Genomic DNA, 20,150 nt, shown 5'->3' on the forward strand with positions numbered 1-20,150 from the left:
GTTTTCAAATAATTGTAGTGGAGCTACATTGAAAATTGGAAAATCTCCAGGGTTGTAAAGAAATACCTCAAAATGTTACTTAAGTACAGTACTTTAGTAAATGTACTTAGTTACTTTACACCACTGAGCAGCACGACTCACAAAGAGCAGAAGTATGTAGTGCCTGGACCGGTACCAACAACGTAAGTGCAGCTCTGGCACCACCTAGTGGAGCAGCAATGCTACTGCAGGATGAAGACCACTTAATTAAACCCTCTAGACTTGATAAAGTGGTCATGCATTTGGACCGAACATTTCTGTACTATACACCAAATCTCTTTGGTGGCAAAAATGACCAGGAAAAAAATGACCAACTCAGTGGCCTTGTGGTTAGAGTGTCCGCCATGAGACTGGGAGGTCGGGGTTCAATCCCTGGCCGGGTCATACCAAATACTCTGAAAAATGGGACCCAATGCCTCCCTGCTTGGCACTCAGCATCAAGGGTTGGATTGGGGGTCCCTGTGACATACAAGCCTCACGACGTCTACAGAAACAGGAGATAGGTTCCTGCCCTATGGGGCCTCATGGCTCGGCAAGGCTTACTTACTTTTTTCTTTGGCAAAAAATAGCTGATCTAAAAGCTCACAACGCATCGCAAAAATACAGTCACAAACCTACTAAAGCAGCCCACCCAGTCACGCACAGACATACAAAAAACCAGCAGTCACAAACCTACTGAAACCAGTGGTTGTCAAAGCGGGGTCTGGGGACCCCCTTTAAGACCAAGGGCACACACTCAAAATCTATGAATGGATTTTATTTTCCACCCCTACATACTAGTGTCATATTCAGGGTGGTGTTTGTGTGTACATCAAGCTCCTCACGATGCAGAAACAGGAGATAAGCTCCTCCTGCCCTATGGGCCACATGACTTACTCTCCCTGACATAAATACATTTGAAAACCTCACAGTGCTTAATAAAAACAACCCAGCCAAGTCACAACAAAGCCTACTAGAAAGTTACCTGGTACTGGAGGACAGTGCAGGGACAGAGATGGCCTTGCGGACACCGTCTTTGGACTTGGCCCGCCGCCACGAGTCCCTCTCCGAGCGCGTCCTGCCTCGCCCCGGTTCCAGGTCGTCGTCGTCATTGGCCTCGCCCCCGAGGCCCGCCCCGGAGGTGAAGGAAGCGGAGGCGGTGGTCAGGGACGTCTCTGAGCGCGTCGTCTCGAACATGGCGGGCGACTCGGCCTTGGCCAGCGGCGCGAAGCTCAGCTCCATGATCTGTCTGGCACTCTCGCTGATCTGACTCTGAGACAGGGAGAGACAGACATGGGAGTCAGACGGAGACAAAGCATCCGTGTTGTTTTTAGATTTTAGCATTGGCTATTTAAAAATAATTGCAGATCTACAGGCTCACTGCAATTTGAAAAAAGTGTGTTTTCTTGCGTGTTATTTTATTCCACAATTTTGTAACTCATTTTTCACCCAGTGCCAATTGCTGTAATCCTGGGCACTACTCTCCCTCTACCAACCTGGGGAGAGCCCCAACTAAGCTCATGCTGCCTTCAATGCATAAGCAGTGAGCAGGGCCACTTCTTATCACCTGACATGGGGGAGTTTCCCCCGGTGAGATGCACGTGTGGAAGCCTGGAAGAAACACGTTATTCCAATTTCCAACCGATTCCATCAGGCTGACCAGAGGCATTATTTTTGTGAGAGTGCCTACCCTAGCCCATTCTGACCGAGCACCCATTTTGGTGTTAGCATCATGTTATGCTTTAGCTATTGAAAAATAGCAGATCTACAAGCTCGTATCGCGCCACCGAGTGGCGCGATACGAGCTTGTAGGTCTGCTATTTTTTGAAAAATCGAAGAACGACTGACATTTTTAGAATCTGATCTCAGGTCAGAATGGGTTAGGGGACACGGGGAGAAAATGCAATCTCCACACAGAAAGGCCCTTTCACCAACCCCACCTAGGCTATTGGGCCGGCGCTGATGACACGGAGGAGAGAACATGCCCCTGGGCGGGAATCGAACTCGGGACCTTCTAGCTGTCAGGGTGCATTAGAGCTTACATGTAGTATGCGCCTAGTCCGCTAGCCCAGGGGACGCCCTGAGATTCTTGACTCCTGGCACAAAACATTTTCTGATGTGGGGGTTCGCGTCCAAATATATATATGAATTTGGGGGTCCTTGGCACGAAAAAGAGAACTAGTGATTTAGAAGGCATTTTGTAGATTCAGACTCGGTTCTTAAAACTCGTTAATCTTTTTTACATTATTTGATAATGAGCACCTTATCGATCCTGCTTATTGCTCCGGGCTTTTAATCGAGCCCACTATTGAGCTTTTTATTATTTTATAGAAAGATGTGACATCAATTTAGAAAACACCAACATGGACTATACACAAAAGAGCAGTAGCTTGTTTCCATTGTGGTCCACCTTGTGACAACATAACACAAACATACAGTACAAACAGACAACCATGAAACAAATAAAAAACAATCCTTGAGGCTGGGATCTAACTATATAACAAGTTAGTATGAAGATGGTCTTTCTTAAATCTCGCAAAAGAATGTAGGGATTTCAGAGCTGTAGGGAGGGCATTCCACAGAGTGGAGGCCGAGTAATAAAACGCATTTTTACCTTTGAGCGCCCTTGTAACTGGGGGAAACTAGATCATATGAACTTCCTTCTTGTGACACTATGGGCTGCCAACAGGCTCGACAAGCCCAAAGCTTATCCCATTCTGACCTGAGATCAGATTCATACGAGGTTTCCACTGGGACACACACTGGTCTGACGAACCCATTCTGACCTGAGATCAGATTCTAAAAATGTCAGTCGCTCTTCGATTTTTCAAAAATAGCAGACCTACAAGCTCGTATCGCGCCACTCGGTGGCGCGATATGAGCTTGTAGATCTGCTATTTTTAAATAGCTAAAGCATAACATGATGCTGACACCAAAGTGGGTGCCCGGTCAGAATGGGTTAATGATACCGGGTCTCAATACATTCGTTATAGAGTTGTGTAATGGGCTCTGGTTTCGAGCTCCATCCCTAATCTTATTGGGTTAAATCAAATTACTGGTAGTTGGATTTGAACCTTCAACACGTCTCCTACCTGGATCTCAGGGGTCAGGGTGGGCAGGTCAAAGGTGAAGACGGAATGTCCGCCGGTGGTCAGGAGGTCGACACTGTCCAGACTGCTGTAAGAAGTCCCTTTGGCCCTGTGGGACTCCACGATGTTCTCAAAGTGCCTGCTGAAGGTGTCCAGGTGGCTGTCCCCCGACCCCCGGGGGCTGGTCACAGAGATGGGCGACTTCAGAGCCATGTGGGACTCCACGTCCACCTGGCCCAGCGGACTGGCAGGGAGGGAAGAGTTAGTGATATTAGTACTAGTAGTAGTAATAGTAGTAGTAGTTAAGTGTAGTGTGTTTGGTAAAACAGTCTTCTCTGTTAGAGCCTCCCATCACTGGAACAGTCTCCCTACAGAATTAAGAGAGACCTCCAACTATCTGACCTTCAAATTCAACCTGAAAAGGTGGCTAAAAACAACTCAAATTTGTAATCATGAGTAACTAACTATGAGCACTATTTAGTATTTATCACCGGTGTAATTTCTCACTTCACTTGCCGTTGTTCTGTCCCCTGTACCATGTCGATCTGTTCCTGTATTGTATTGTGTTTTTGTATGAACGTAGTGTTGGGTGCTTGCACATATGCACACATGGCATCAACGCATGGTGTTGTGTGCAGGCACACTACACTTTGTCTTTCTTTTATCTGTATTGTATTGTGTTTTTGTATGGACGTAGTGTTGGGTGCTTGCACATAATGCACACATGGCATCAACGCATGGTGTTGTGTGCAGGCACACTACACTTTGTCCTTCTTTTTATCATTCATTTTTTAAGAGCCTGCCCAGGGACTACAGATGAAATTTAGCTTCGGCTGACTCTGGTCCCATTTACATTGATGTGAAAACGGACATGTTGATTAATGAGCTTTGTCCCTGTCAAATAAATAAATAAATAAAATAAATACATTATTATTAGTATTATCTTCCTCTTTTAATTTAATTCTTTTTTCAATACAGTAATACATTCAAATTGTCACCAGTTTGAATCGATTTTAAGCGATTTACGATTGATATCGTCACATGCCTAGTAGTAGTAGTAGCAGCACCATTTAGTTTTTATACGCCACATACTGGAACAAACTCCAAGATCTGCTGCCACACTTTTCTGCACTGTAACTGTATCTGTTCTGTTTTACTTCTTTTGTTTCATGCAAGCATTGTATAATTGTGTTTCAAATACAATACAATACTAGTAGAAGTAGTAGTAGTGGTAGTAGTACTACATAATAGTAAGTAGTAGTACATAATACTAGTAGTAGTGGTAGTATTAGTGGAGGAAGAAACTGGTATGTAGAAATGTGCGTTAGTGCTGCACAATTAATCGGAAAAGATCGTGATCGTGATTCAGACATCTACAGGTATGCGACATCATTTCTAAATTTGAGCAAGAATCGTGCAGCATCGGTTTTATTTACTTTAAGAGAGGTTTAAGTCAAGCACATTGATGGTGTCTGTTTAACGCCACAGTAGTTGGCTCCAGGTGCTACATTTTGAATGTAGTAATATCCAGCAACTAGACTAAGGAAAATAAATACTTTCAACAGTTAGAATCGTGTGAGAATCGTGATCTCAATTCTCGTGGAGGAAAATTGAGATTCACATTTGAGCTAGAATCATGCAGCACCATTGTGCGTGTGTGTGTGTGTGTGTGTGTGTGCGTGCGTGCTGAGAGACCACATGTGCCCTTCTCTGCCTCCTTGCCTAGAATAGATTGTACTTGCGTACAAGGCCAGCTGTCTTGAATAAGGTCGTTCCTTTTGGGATAATAGTGGACTATTGTGGTCAGTAAATTGTAGTGCGTGATGCCAAAACGGGTGTGGATAGTGACATATCATTATTATTATTATTATTATTATTATTGTTATTATTATTGATAGTAGGGATGGATGAACTAACCAAACGCTGGTGGCTGTTGAAAAAGACAAAACAAAATGAGAAAAGTACATTTCTGTTATGAATGTTTACATAATGAATGTTGGCAGCGGATTTGAACACCTCCATGTGTTTTTCCCATTTCAATTTCAAATGTGCTGCCGGGCCAATCATATGAAATTGTTCTACATTTTAGTCGACAAAGTCGACCGCAGATTTAGTCGACTGAAATCATATATTTAGTCGACTAAAACCAGACTAAACCTAAAACCTTTCGGACGACTAAATGTAAAATATGACTAAAACTAAGTTAAATTGCATTCAAAAGACCATGACTAAACTAAAATGTCTCTCTGTCGCTCACCCCTTCAGCATCAGACTGTAGGCCTCGTCCTGCTCCCTGGTAGTCCACTGTCTCTTCATGTAGCCTTGCATGCGGACGCTGGCCCAGCTCGCCACGCCCCCCTCCTCCTCCTCCTCCACCTCCTCATCCACCTCCTCCTCCTCCTTACTCTCCACCCTCCTTAGCTGCCTCCCTCCTCCTCCGTCATGGTGATGACCCTTAGGGCCCGGGGGGCTCAACCCCCCCGCCGTCCCTCCTCCCTGCACGCTGCGGTTGCTCCCGAAGGCAGAGTCCCCGTCCTCCATGTCCTCCTCCTCCTCCTCCTCCTCCTCCTCCTCCTCCTCCACCTCCACCCGTGAGGCGGTGATAGCCGCCAGGTCCTCCGCCTCGGCCTCCGCCCGGATCACCTGGAGACGGACGGAGAGGTTGTTCAGGTTGTTCCCTCTGTGTTTTGGCGATCATAAACTTTACATCAGAGACACAGAAGTGTTCGTTCAGTAACAAGCGGTCTCCCCGTCTCTTTAATCTTAGCCAATCTTTAGCCAAAGACAGAGAAGTATCCATGTATCGGGTAATTCAGGTTTAATGTTAATGTGTTCCATTTACAAAGCTCATTTCAATCACTTCCAGTTTCACTTGTTTATCACATTTAGACCTGACCTGACTGAGGCATAAAAAACACCTTCTAAATCCTGACCTAGGTTTTCTGAAATACAGTGCAGTATGTTGCTATACAACCTTTCAAAAAGATGGCCATTTCTCTGTCGCAGGAGGCTGTGGTCGGGTCAATTAGCTCAATGCAATGGTTGCTTGCAACTACATGGAGTTTCATGGCGACCAATTGGTGTGGTTTGGGCTTTAGTCTTCCCTTTTTACCTCCTTTATGATGAATTCCTGTTCGGTTCTTTGACTATATAGAAGTGTCTATTTGTACGTCTCTCAAATGTTTTGATGAATTGAACATGGTGGACCCTCTTGTAAACAAGTGTAATGCTTAATTGGGTCGTCCACTCACAGTTAACAGTCTTTGTATTGAGTTTGTGTTTGAAATGCACTGTAATTCTGCAAACTGTTAATAGATATTTCAATCAATCAATCAACAAAATGAACACTGGTTAAAAGCTAGCGTCACTGTGGGCGCCCGCTGGCCATGACAGTGCGTCGCATTGTTTCGAGTCCTGTTCATGACGACCTTTGCTGCATGTCTCTCCCCTTCTCTCTCTCTCTCTCTCTTTCCCGTCTACCGTCACTTGATACTATCAACAAAGGCAGAAAAGCCACAAAACAAAAAGCCAGCGTCACCTCGTCCAGATCGGTCTCTCTGTAGCAGCGCAGCGGCACGGCGTCCAGGTCCGTCTCAGAGTACTTGACGCTCCGCAGGATGATGCCCGTGGCGGCGGGGTGGTGGGGGGCGTGGCGGCCCGGCGAAGCCCGCGGCGAGGGGGCGGGGCTCAGCAGCTCCACCTCGATCTGCTGCACGTGGTGGTACGACGACCTGGGAGCTCCCTCGGCGGCATCCTGCCCGACGTGGCCGCCACCCCGGCTCGCCCCCCTGGCCGGACCGCTGGGTTTGAGGCGCAGGGAGGTGGGAGGGGTGGGGGCGGGGCTGGGGGTCTTGCTGAGCGGGGGGGTCGCGGACGGGGCGTCTGGAAAAAAAGAGAAGGGAAATTGTTATATTATTTCATAGACTTAAAAAGCTCAATGATGTATTTTTATTACATTCCGTACATTTATAATATTTGCTTCTGGGAGTCCCGGAAATATTTTGAGACAGGGGTCAAATACATTGAGAATATATAGCAATGTTCCGAAAACTGTTTTAGAAGACATTTTTTAGAAGTCTTAATGGAAATGGGTTAAACACTTTGTGACGTTGTAAGCTTGTAGATCTGCTATTTCTGGAGAACATTTGAAATGAAAATTTCAAATGTTTCAACGATTATGATCATAATTGTGATTATCTCAAAAGAAAATTGCGATTAGGCGATCATAGTGACAGGCTTAGTGGAAACACAAACAACACAGCAATACTTGGGTGTATGCTCTATATCTGCTGCTATTTTTATCTGCTGCAAATGTGGCTCTACTTACATGCACATGTAGGCTAACATGTCAGCACAGCCACACACACACACACACACACACACACACACACACACACACACACACACACACACACACACACACGGCTGCTATGGATGAGCAGAGACAACAATTACACACAGAGCTGAGGTGTTTGTTCTAAAGTGCTATACTTGAGCGGACAAATGATCTCTCTCTCTCATCTTCATTTAACTCAAGACCATGGAATGGAATAGAGTAGACATATCAATATTCATACAGATGTACTGTAGCAAAAGACTGGTATGCATTATTTGAATAGAGGATTATTTAATTTTTTTAAGCACCCAATTTACAAATAACTTGTAGCTAATTTCTACATAAATGGGTGAATTATAAAAGGTATGCCAAAATTCATAATGCTAATATTCTCACCCCCCAACACGGTTGTCGTTACATTAAATTGCATAATCTCTGACTTCTTTCCATCCCTTTTATATCTGCCAGTAACCTTGGGAATGTTCGTGTTATTCACCCTAAAATTAGGCTACAAATGGCCTGTAGTCTGTAGTCATGGTTTTCACACAACAGGTATTTTTGTTTGAGTACACTGTACATACTGTAGATGTCATTGTTGTCTGTCACATGATGTCATACTATTAAGTATGAGCCACTCTGAGTCAGACGTTTCAGTGGGGCCCGGGGGCCAATCGGAGTAAAAACGTGACCCTTTGGAATATTTGTGCACGTTTTTTTAACACAACAAATTGTCTATTAAGATTTCCTTGAAATGAAAATGTTTGAGAAGCACTGACTGGAGTATTCCATAATGATGGCATGAGGTGATATTGATTGTTATATATTGATTGCTATTGCGTTGCATCTTTGATGATATATTTAGCTTTCCCCTTTTCCCAGTACCCCGGAGGATACTTAAGTCGGATATATATCAAATCATTGTTGGCATGATATGAAAAAGTGATGGCAAATATAGACACACACACACACACACACACACACACGCACGCACGCACATTCAGACAGAAAGAAAGAGAAGCAGACAGAACAGAAAGAGAAATAAAAACAGAAACAAAAGCAGGACAGGGACAGATGGAGGACACACACGCACGCGAACACGCGCGCGCGCGCACACACACACACAAACACACACACGCGCGCGCGCGCAAACTTAGCATCATCCATCACTGTGTGGCGACACAGCCAGCCGTTGCCATGGCGCTTATTGCTTTCCCAGTTCCTATAAGGTTCCTACCTTCATTTATCCGTAACGGATACAAACACAGAGCCGCTAAAGTCATCCATCCACCTTCCTCTAGTCCTCTCCTCTCCAACCGGGCTGGGACTCTTCTTTCTCCCGACACACACACACAGACAGCCAGACCACCCACAGGGGTCTCCTCCTGGCTGCTGCTCTGCCCGCTAGCCTACCTCTATTCCCGGGCTACGCTCTGCTGTGCTACCCGCTCCCCTGGTGGAGCAACAAGCCTTTATGTCCTGCTGCTTCCTCTGTCCCGCACGCCGACACACTTCCCTCCACGGCCACTCCACGGCATGACACGCTGTGCGTTCGTGTGGGCTTTTAAACAGCGCTATGGTGTAGTTTATCTGAGGTTAATGCATCATCACGGTATTGTTGTTGTTCTTCTGAAGCAGCTGTGCAGCCTCTGTGCCGAGCTAGAGCGCTCTCTCTGCTCTCTCTCTCTGAACTACTACTGTGCACCACAACACGACTGCTTCTCCCACAATGCAACAGCAACACTTCTTTTGTGTTTCCGGGCTAGTAGACTAGACGGCCGTTTAAAGTGCAACGCTGCCCTCTACTGACTGTTGGGTACTGGCTCGTCTGGCTGCACACGGTGCAGGGCAGGCCAGGGCAAACATACTGTACAACATCATGTGTTTTTGATATTCTGCAGGAGTGGTAGATCCGTTTGGAACCTCATATCTATGCTTTAGCTCTTAGAAGAGGTTCTGTGTCAGGACATCCCTGCATCGGTATTCGGTAGAACGGGGGTTGAGCTGTCCAAAAACAGTGGTGAAAACCCCGTTTAGCAGTATCGTTTCCAAAAAGTAAATCTATTTCTGGCTAGCTACAGAATGATAAACTTATTAGGACAGGCACGTGCATTTTTTTAGACACAGGTGAAACAACCGCTTACAAATTAAGCTTATTAAGTCAGCCAGTAGCCTACCATGTTTTCCCAATGCATTTATTTTTATTAAGCCTGATTTAAGCAGTTGTTTCACCACTGTCTTAAAATTGTACGTGCCTGTCCTAAGTTTATCATCTTCATCTGTAGCTCGGTTCTGATACCTTTACTTTTTGGAAAAGATGTGAAAAGGGTTTTTGCCACTGGACGGGCTCAACCCCATTTCTACCCGTGCAGGGATATCCTGACAGGGAACCTCTTCTCGGAGCTAAAGCGTAGATATGAGCTTCCAAACGGATTTGGTTTCATGTTACGCTCTCAAGAGTTACAGTATTGATAAACATCTGCATAATACTTAATTTACGAGTCTACAACACAATTAGAGAATGTATAAGAATTGTTACTTTGATCAACGTTTGGCAGTTCTTTCCCATCTATGGTACCACATCAATGACAGTATTGCCGTCTGAGAGGTGTGTGGCTCAAATGCAGAATAAATCGACCTTGATGTGAACAGGGTTGAAAACCACTCTGCAGTCATTCCTCTATCTGTCTGTCTGTCTGTCTGTCTGTCTGTCTGTCTGTCTGTCTGTCTGTCTGTCTATCTATCTATCCAGCCTTGGAAAATACAAACCTGGAAATGGCTTTACAGCCGAGCCTATATATATGCTCACAAGAGAACAATGCAATAGTCTTCTTAACCTCAGAGTCACGATTCTGGGCATGACATAATAGACAAACATTGTGCAAAAAAAAAAGGCAAAGCACATCCGATCTACAAGTTCACGTGATGTGTTAGTGAGCTTGTAGTAGACAATAGAAGAACCTGGAATGTGATCGAGCAGGTTGATGTAACGCTGGCAGAATGTTGGGTTAAGACCAGTCTCTCTGAGCCAGATTACTATTCCACAATCTTCGAATAGCGGAAGCTTCTTTTTTTATTTTATTTTTCAACAGTCTGGACGGAGAGACTAATCACTGTGACATGACCACCGACAGAATGCACCTGTCCTAGCTGCACTACTCTAATCTGTCGTTCTTGTTCTGTTTTCCAAAATGATAGTGTAACACAACTCACAATTTCAGAATCAACTTTATTGTCACATAACAGCCAGTATATAGGGGGTTATAAATTGGTTCGTGAAAAAATAAAATATAATATGGTAAAGATTATCAATAAGGTAAATTACTATTATTGGCTCATATTAGCCAGTTAAATAGTGTTTAAAGTGGTTACTTCATAATATATATTTTGTAAGTGTGGGTCCAGACCTGGGGAGACGCCATATGCTGTGTCTCGAGCTGAAACGTTTGTGAACCAAAACGTTTGCATTAGACCCCTGTAACTCTGAGTGTACAAATGGAGGCAAATTAGGTTTCATTCGTACTTTGTACACACTCAGAGTTACAGAACTATCAATACCTTAGCAGTGAGATCTCCTGGAACCCCCTCAAGTCCCCGGACGGACCCCACTTTGAGAAGCACTGAAGTATATATGGAAACTTCACTCCTCACTACATAACGACCCAAAGTGAATATCCGAAAACTCAGAGAGAGAGAGAGAGAGAGAGAGAGAGAGAGAGAGAGAGAGATAGAGAGAGAGAGAGAGAGAGAGAGAGAGAGAGAGAGAGAGAGAGAGAGGGCAGAGGGGGGGGGGAGCTATAGACAGACCGAGAAAAGGAGAGAGCAGGCTCCACTATTCAGATTATTTAGCATAGTAAACTAATTCCTGCCCGGTGTCTGGGTTAAGCCATAACTAATAGGCTTAGTGGAGTACTCTTGTTTACACACACAGGGTGAGGTGAGTCTATATCCTACAGGGGTCTTCAACAGCTGATCCGGGACACCTAGTCGGGTCCTCTGAGTTACTAGAGAGGGGCCGCCAAATCTTTGTGTGATCGGATTTATTTTATTTTTTATTGTTTGACATTAACCACTTGAACCTAACGTAATTATACTCTGAGAAGAACTTAAGCCAAAAAATAGAAGCTCTACAAGCTTACAATGCCTTGCGCTGCAAGAGGTTTGGGTGTGTAGGGAAAAAAGAGCAAACCAAGTACAGAGTGAAAGGTCAAGTTTACTAAGTATGCAGGGTTCAAGTGGTTAAATGTCTTAAAATGCACAATAACACAAATTCAACACTGATTACAGTGCATGCTGTCAAACACATGTGCAAATATTGCCATGACTCTGTTGTTTTGATCTATACTAGCAAACCTTCTCTGCACGAATATTAACACATGTCTTTGAACATGAATATTTACTCACCGAAGAAGCAACCCAATTTCTATTCAAAACCAGACAGATTTCCCAAAGCTTCCACACCGCAAATGAAGGCATCAAAAACGTCTATGAATGAAGCATCAATTATGTAGAATTGCTTAATATTAGTATACCGTATTCTGCTATTCCACATTTGTTTATTTGTCACGCACCCCTCCCCGGTGTGTAAAGACTTTTAGCCCATTCTGACCTGAGATCAGATTCATACGAGGTTTCCGCCGGACACACACTGGTCTGATGAAACCATTCTGACCTGAGATCAGATTCTAAAAATGTCAGTCGTTCTTCGATTTAAAAAAAAATAGCAGACCTACAAGCTCGTATCGCGCCACTCGGTGGCGCGATATGAGCTTGTAGATCTGCTATTTTTAAATAGCTAAAGCATAACATGATGCTGACACCAAAATGGGTGCCCGGTCAGAATGGGTTAGGGTGGAACTAATTCGTGAAATCAGCTCTTGTGGTGTCTCCTCGGAATCAGTGGTTGATGATGCTTATCGGTGCGATCATCAGATAAGGATTTGCAGGGTGGAAATGACTCACGCGCTGTGGCGTACGATTAGATTAGAGAGGACCGGAAGTTTTGTTTGTAAGCGGGATTATCATTGTAAATGAGTCAGAGCGAGCGGTCGGCCATGCTCTCTGTGTGTTGGTTGAGCATCATGTGTGAGTGGTGTCATTTCGCGGGTCAAAGTTAAAGGACAATTCTGGACTAGTGCTTTTCTTACCGTAATCTTATGGTTATTAACCATTAACCAGTGGTAAAAGAAAAATAAGTGTCGTCCCAAATGTGCTGTCGTAAAAGGCAAACGGCCGATAAACCCCCGACCTCCCTGCTCAGAGCTATACAGTGTGCTAGAGAAGGTTAATAGATGCACGTAAATGCACGCTGCGTTCATGATTTGAGGCTTTTTGTTTCAAAAGGGCCAATCATGCAAACTTTGAAAGCCAATGTTGGCCAATTAGGATGGCATATGAAATGTCGGACAGATGCATCTTGAACACATGACTATAGAGATAGTGTGTAACGATTTGCAGAATTTTTGGACAGAATCTGGAGGAGGCGCTATAACAGGCCGTTCTGGACATTTTGGGGCAGAGGTTCATCGTTGGCATCCAGGGAGTGCGTGTGCAAAATGTATTTGGCATCGACCGGGTTTAACAGATGGACGGACGGAGTGCAAAACATACTCTCTCCCCATGCCTTCGGCCTGGTGGAGACAATAACAGATTACGGTAAGGATGGGACTTGTCCGGAATTGTCCTTTAACGTGTCCCCATGTTGTTCCAGTGACCCCCATACAGGAAATTATTTTAAAATATCCCCAATATTTGTTCAATATATATTTTTTTATAGCCAATCTACAAGATATTGTGAGCTCGTAGATCGTACATTTTCAAATAGCCGACATATATGGTTTAAGAGGTCAATCTGATCTTGATGCTATATGAACTCATTTTGCTGTGGATCCCCTATGTGTGTAATCATGTGGCCTAGTTGCTTTTTTGGGGGCTTGTTTTCGTTGGCTGCTTGTTTCTCTTGCAAAACCAGGCAGCACTGCACATGAACCCTAACGTCCATATTCTGGGCATGTCATGTCATAATAGGTAAACATTCAGTGAAACCAGGTGAACATTCTGCAAAAATAGCCTAACATCTTGTGAAAATAGCCCATCTACAAACTCACGACACAACATTTGAGCTTGTAGATTGGTTATTTTGAGGAGAAGAGATTGGTGTAGAGGGGGGGGGGGGGGGGGACCACACGCAGTAGTGGTTAAAGCAGACTTAGTCTTGCGGGCCAGACTGTTGAATTCCACAATTTTTCAAATGCTTTCCGTTAAACAGTTGCGGAAGCACTAAAGCTCTGAAAATGATCAAGCGATCAAGCGGATGTGATGCCTCCTCCCGCTTCCGTTTCGTCTTTTTACAATCACACAAATTTGTCCTATATGTGAAATGTGAAATGAGGGACAGATGACAGTTTCCTGTCTCAGCTTTCCGGATGTGTAGTTCCAGACTCTATATAGCATCCATATATTGTGGGATAAGTTGTCTGGCTACGCGAGATTAGGCCATACTGAGTTCAAGGTGGAGAAGGTGAAAGACATTAGGAAGAAGCATCCACCTTTGTTGCAGGTGTCATTGTCCTCCGCGGGACCGAACAGGAACTCCCACTTCGCTCTGGCGATCTTCTGCGAGCGGGCTGAAGAGCTGTCCTGATGAACGGAACCACTGTCTGACTGCAACACACAACAAGACACACATAGGGGCTGAAGAGCTGTCCTGATGAACGGAACCACTGTCTGACTGAACAAGACACACACACACATGCACACACACACACACACACACACACACACACACACACACACACACACACACACACACACACACACACACAGAGCCAAGATGATTCTGATGGATCCCAAAATGAGAAAAGGCTGTTCTCTGATTTTAGTGTTCTTGGCTATTTGGCTGCTTAAGTGTGTAAAGTTCTTCTTGGACTCTTGAGGTCGTTGTTTTCTCTTGATTGTAAAGCACTTTGGATCAACTCTTGTTGTTAAGCGTGCTATGCAAATAAAGACACAGGACTTAATACAATACATTGACATTCAGTCTTAGAATGGCTGATTGCTTGCTGTCAGCTCTTGTCACATAAACGTAGTTCAAAATCCCCTTGAAAGTAGATTCTGAAAGAAAACACATCAGTAAAACACTTTTCCAAGAGATTAACATGGACCGCATTCTCTGTACAAGACGGATGACATTCACAGCAGCACTGAAGGTATATAAACTTCCTTCAACGAGTGCGTATAATCACACATTTCCAGGTGCGCTTATAATTACGTCACATCAACCACAGCGGTTTATGCCAGTCTATATGGAATACATGCGATGTATGGGACAGTCATTCTACGGCTAACCCATTCTGACCGGGCACCCATTTTGGTGTTGGCATCATGTTATGCTTTAGCTATTTAAAAAATAGCAGATCTACAAGCTCATATCGCGCCACCGAGTGGCGCGATACGAGCTTGTAGGTCTGCTATTTTTGAAAATCGAAGAACGACTGACATTTTTAGAATCTGATCTCAGGTCAGAATGGTTCATCAGACCAGTGTGTTGTCCAGTGGAAACCTCGTATGAATCTGATCTCAGGTCAGAATGGGCTAAAGAGGGCACACACGCATGCACCCAGCCTGTACCTGTATTCCCGACCCAGTGTCTCCAGTCTGGCTGGACTGACTGGACGTCTCGGGAGACAGAGAGTCGTCTCTGTCCTGCCGCGAGCTGGACATGCTCCCCGTCACGCCGCTGGAACTGTGGGAGCTCAGCCCCACGGCGACGCTGTGGTACTGCACCTCCCCTCTCTGCTCCCTGCCCGAGCCTCCGAGGAAGGCCGCCATCTCCTCTCCTTCTCCATACTGCTTCTGGTACTCCTCTTTGGTCGGGGGGGCGCAGAGTCTTTCGGCGCATTCGCTGCTGCTTCCTCCCGTCTCCAGTCCGTCTCTCTCGCGTCTGTCCTCCTCCTCTGTCCAGTGCGTCTGTCTCCGCGTCCAGCTTACCGGCAGCAGCACGTCCTCCGCGGTGCTGGAGTGCGGCCTCCGGGGCGTCTCGGGGCTGTCTCTGGGAGACACGTCGAAGGACACGGAGGCTTCGTAGTGCTGCCTCTCTCCTCCCCTCTCACCGGTGTACTGTGGCTGCTGGTAGCGGTGAAGGCGGACCAAGGACTTGTCGCCCGACAACGAGTCCTGCTGGTGGCGTTGGCGCCGATGGTCGAGAACCGGGGAATGGCTGGCAGAGACACGATGGAGCCTAGACGGACAGGCCACAGGTGATGCTGGGGACGAGAGGCCTTTTGCGGCTAAGAGAGGTGAGGTCTGTCCTGGCCGGGGGGATGGTGAGGGTAAGGATCCGATTTAAGATGACAGTCTTGGTCGTCCGTATTGAAAGAGGGCCGTTCAGGGGAGCTGTGCCTGTGGAGGGTGGCATACGGCTGGAACTCTCTTGAGAAACCACCCACTGCGCTGGGGGGTGTTGGAGAGGGGGTGCACCGAGGAGAGGGGGTGCGCCGATCCGCAAAGACACTGGATATTGTTGTAGCTTCCAAAGCTAGCTGGCGAGCCACATCAGGGCTTGTAGCCGGAGAGATGTTTTTTCTAACGAGAGGAGGCTTACAGCATCAGCTACTCCACTGGTAGTGCCTGGGGAAGTGTTGTACATTTTGCTGGATAAACGTGGGCTAGAACGTGGGCTAGCGCTGGCACTAACACCTGGTTGTACACCATTGCTAGCATGCTGTCTATTGCTACTGTTGCCATTGTTACTACTAACACCTTGTTGCTCATTAGCAAGGTTTCCACTCCTTGGTTGGTTGCTAGAGGTGTTTTTGTGCCTGGGGATCATGCAACTGAGACATCATGTTGGATGTCAGTGGGTCTCCCAGCATGTAAAGGTGGCTGGAATTTCACAGACAATCCGGGGCTCTCGTCCCCAAACCCAAGCCGCTGTGGGCTATATGGGAGGACAGTGGACGTAGGGGGAGGGGTGTGATAGGTGAACCTAGCATGAGTGGAGAGCTGGTCTGACGCGGGGCTTCTGGGTAATCCGTTAACGGGACCACTCCGAGCCCAACCTTCTCTGGCTAGGTCCAGGAGTTCAGGCTTGTGTGGCAGGGTGCGGGCACTACGGGGCAGGACCGGCGAGCCCGAACATGAATGGCAACGGGGCGCTTGGTCGAACTTCCGAGCCAGGCTTGGACTACAATCCCCCGGGCCAGAGTAGCCTGCCAAACGACGCTTCAGTTCCGGCGATCCAAATTCCTCCACGGCCCTTTGGGTGGCTTCTCTGGCCACAGAGTCCAGGGTAGCCCTCCGGAGGGAGGGCGATCCCTGGGGAGACGGGCCCGAGGAGGAGCAAACGGGACTGGGGCTGTATATTCCGTTGTACTGCCAACTGTCGTGCCAAGTCGGATCACTGTGCCTCTTTCTGAAGTGACCAGGAAGTGGCTGTTCCTCCATTTTATTGAAAGGGTTCTCCGGCTCGCTTTGGCACACAGAGTTATAAGGGTTGTCCATGTTCTGATTCTGAACATTGGCCTTCTCGACGTAGCTGAACGTCACCACGGACCTCTTCGCTTCCTCGCTGCTGCTCTGCCCGGGACCCTTGTGGGATCTCCGCGTGCCGGTGGGCGTGGAAGGGACACTCAGTCTCCCGGAGGAAGAGAGAGGAGACACGGGCGCTCTGCCGTGGCAAGACCCCGCGTCCGAGGAAGGGGTGTGCAAATGCAAACCACGGCGACTCCCGGGGCTGCCGGGGCTCGGCACAGGGGTACCCGTCCCGGGCGTGAGCACCTGCAGTAACTGTCAGCGCCATCATAGGGCAGGTGCTGCCTCTGGTGGTACGGGGGTGGTAGTAGACCCCGTAGCATCAGGGCTGTTGAGCTGGAAGCTAACAGAGTGTTGCCGGGAGGATGAACATTTGGAGGACGACAGACTCTGGCTGGCGGCCCCATACCGGTGCTGCATGTCTGGGGAGAGGGCCGAGCATGAGCTGGGGGTCCGGCTCGGGCTGCAGGAGCTGCCGTTCCTCTGCGACTGAGAACGGAGGAGGTCCGGGCTGTGGAGCATCATCAGGTGACTGGAACCTCTTCCTGCGTCCGTCCCCCCCACCTCCTCCTTGCCATCCTCGTCTTCGGTCACGGCCCGCACCTCGACGTAGAGGTGAAGGACTTTGCCCGTCTGAGACATGGTGGTGGCAATGGGGGTCCCTCACATAGAGGAGGACTGGCCAAATGTCTGTGTTGCTTCCTGCGTCTGCAGCTTTTCGACCTTTGCTATTAGTGCAAAGTGCCCATGGTCCTCTGGTTATCTGATGGTGTGCCAGAGTGCTTGGCAGCGATCAGAGAGCTTCTGAATCATCTCTTCAACCTAAAGAACGGCAGAGAGACAGAAGAGAGATTAGCTACTGACGGCGTCATGACAATGTTCTCGATACGAGCCAAAGCGTAGCCGACTATATTCACTATAGTCCTACACCTGCCCTGTTGGGGTGTTTCATTTGTTACAGAAAATGTGAACACCATGTGTTGTCCCCTTCGATTTGCTGATCATTGGAATAAACATGCTCTGGAAATGTACGCGCCCCACACTTTTGATATTTTCAATAACTGGCCTTATAAAGGGATAGTTCACCCAAAAATAACCTTTTATCTCTTGATGATTACTCATGCCATGGATACTTGAATTCATGGATATGTTTTGTTTCTGTCGCATTCCTAAACCAATGACCAGCACAGGGTGAGTAATCAATAGTTAAAAAGTCATTTTGTGGGTAAACCTTTAATGCATATCAAACTCGAGTCCTTCGACATAAAACAAAAAAGTTGGAGATATCTGGGATAAGAGAAACACTAATGTCAACGACTCTCTTGTAGTCTTTAAAGTCGCCTGAAACATCGGTGGAGTTCCAGTCAGAAACCTAAAAAAGCAACATGGTGTTAGGTCACCATGGCAACGGGGCGTTCCCCGTGTCCTTGGCAGTGTCATTCTATACGGAGCATGCAGCAGGAACATGTGGGTTTGACCAACTATTAATAGAGCAGGGGACGCCACTCGGGAGAGAGACATGCACTGTGAAGGGGAGAGAGAGAGAGAGAGAGAGAGAGAGAGAGGGAGAGACATGCAGCATGAAGGAGAGAGAGAGAGAGAGAGAGAGAGAGAGAGACAGAGAGAGACAGACATGCAGTGTGAGAGAGAGAGAGAGAGAGAGAGAGAGAGAGAGAGAGAGGGAGAGGGAGAGACATGCAGCATGAAGGAGAGAGAGAGAGAGAGAGAGAGAGAGAGAGAGAGACAGAGAGAGACAGACATGCAGTGTGAGAGAGAGAGAGAGAGAGAGAGAGAGAGAGAGAGAGAGAGAGGGAGAGAGAGGGAGAGACATGCAGTGTGAGAGAGAGGGAGAGACATGCAGTGTGAGAGAGAGAGAGAGAGAGAGAGAGAGAGAGAGAGAGAGAGAGAGAGAGAGAGAGAGAGGAGAGACATGCAGTGTGAGAGAGAGGGAGAGACATGCAGTGTGTGTGTGAGAGAGAGAGAGAGAGAGAGAGAGAGAGAGAGAGAGAGAGAGGGAGAGAGAGGGAGAGACATGCAGTGTGAGAGAGAGGGAGAGACATGCAGTGTGTGTGTGAGAGAGAGAGAGAGAGAGAGAGAGAGAGAGAGAGAGAGAGAGAGAGAGAGAGAGAGGAGAGAGAGAGAGAGAAAGAGAGGGAGGGAGGGAGGGAGAGACATGCAGAGAGAGAGAGAGAGAGAGAGAGAGAGAGAGAGAGAGAAAGAGAGGGAGGGAGAGACATGCAGTGAGAGAGAGAGAGAGGAGAGAGAGAGAGAGAGAGAGAGATGAGAGAGAGAGAGAGAGAGAGAGAAAGAGAGGGAGGGGAGGGAGAGACAATGAGACATGCAGTGAGAGAGAGAGAGAGAGAGAGAGAGAGAGAGAGAGAGAGAGAGAGAGGTAGTGGAGGTAATCAGGTATGGAGTGTCCTTATTCCTGACTGTCAGTCACCTTGACAAAAGCGTTGTACATTTTTAACCATTTTTAACCCCTGCACGCCTATTCTGGGGGGATACATGGTGTGAGCTGTCTATCAGGCTTGCACATTAGCATGCCCTTGGCTCCGGACACATCACAATGCCAGAATGGAACGCGGAAATTATCGTTCTATCTCTTTACTTGTGTAGTTATGACAAATAACTACACAATTTAATAACTTTGTTCTTTAAAGTAAAATAAAACATGAATGTTGGAAAAAGTAGATCTACAAGCTCAAAACGTTTTGAGTTAATGGATCTGCTATTTCTATTATTTGTGAAAATGTTTGAAAATATATGAACATGGTGGAAATGATTGTGACGATAATGGAAAAAAATGGTTAGGATAATTTCAAATAATTGCGATTATGTAATACTTGTGACAGGATTAGCTAGACCATCTGCGCTCACACGCACGGACGCACGTATGCACGCACAGTCGCATGCATGCATGTATGCACGCACGCACGCACGCACGCACACACATTTAACATCCTTATTTGCGTTCACATTTAACAAGACATTTTTAACACAAACAATAGAAGATGCACAAACTTGGAAAACTCAACAACAAGTGTTTTGGAATACAGATCACGGGTACAGGAAGCATCGCCTCCTGCACGCACGCACGCACGCACGCACGCACGCACGCACGCACGCACGCACGCACGCACACACACACACACACACACACACACACACACACACAC

General features: G+C 46.8%; 1 protein-coding gene across 1 annotated transcript in view; it reads right to left on the reverse strand.

Annotated features, from left to right (window-relative positions):
* psda (pleckstrin and Sec7 domain containing a) overlaps positions 1 to 17,613 on the reverse strand; it is a gene marked incomplete at its 5' end in the record, with an annotated part of 89,094 nt that extends 71,481 nt beyond the window's left edge. The window contains 8 exons of the mRNA XM_083774293.1: positions 1,004 to 1,290; positions 3,111 to 3,351; positions 5,365 to 5,750; positions 6,646 to 6,989; positions 13,989 to 14,103; positions 15,070 to 15,658; positions 16,340 to 17,226; positions 17,269 to 17,613. Of these exons, the coding sequence (XP_083630419.1) occupies positions 1,004 to 1,290; positions 3,111 to 3,351; positions 5,365 to 5,750; positions 6,646 to 6,989; positions 13,989 to 14,103; positions 15,070 to 15,658; positions 16,340 to 17,226; positions 17,269 to 17,613 (3,194 nt within the window). The remainder of the gene's footprint in view (positions 1 to 1,003; positions 1,291 to 3,110; positions 3,352 to 5,364; positions 5,751 to 6,645; positions 6,990 to 13,988; positions 14,104 to 15,069; positions 15,659 to 16,339; positions 17,227 to 17,268) is intronic.
* Between the last annotated feature and the right edge of the window lie 2,537 nt (positions 17,614 to 20,150).

The sequence above is a fragment of the Protomyctophum parallelum genome, assembly GCF_964188405.1.
Source record: "Protomyctophum parallelum genome assembly, chromosome: 10".
Classification (NCBI taxonomy): domain Eukaryota; kingdom Metazoa; phylum Chordata; class Actinopteri; order Myctophiformes; family Myctophidae; genus Protomyctophum; species Protomyctophum parallelum.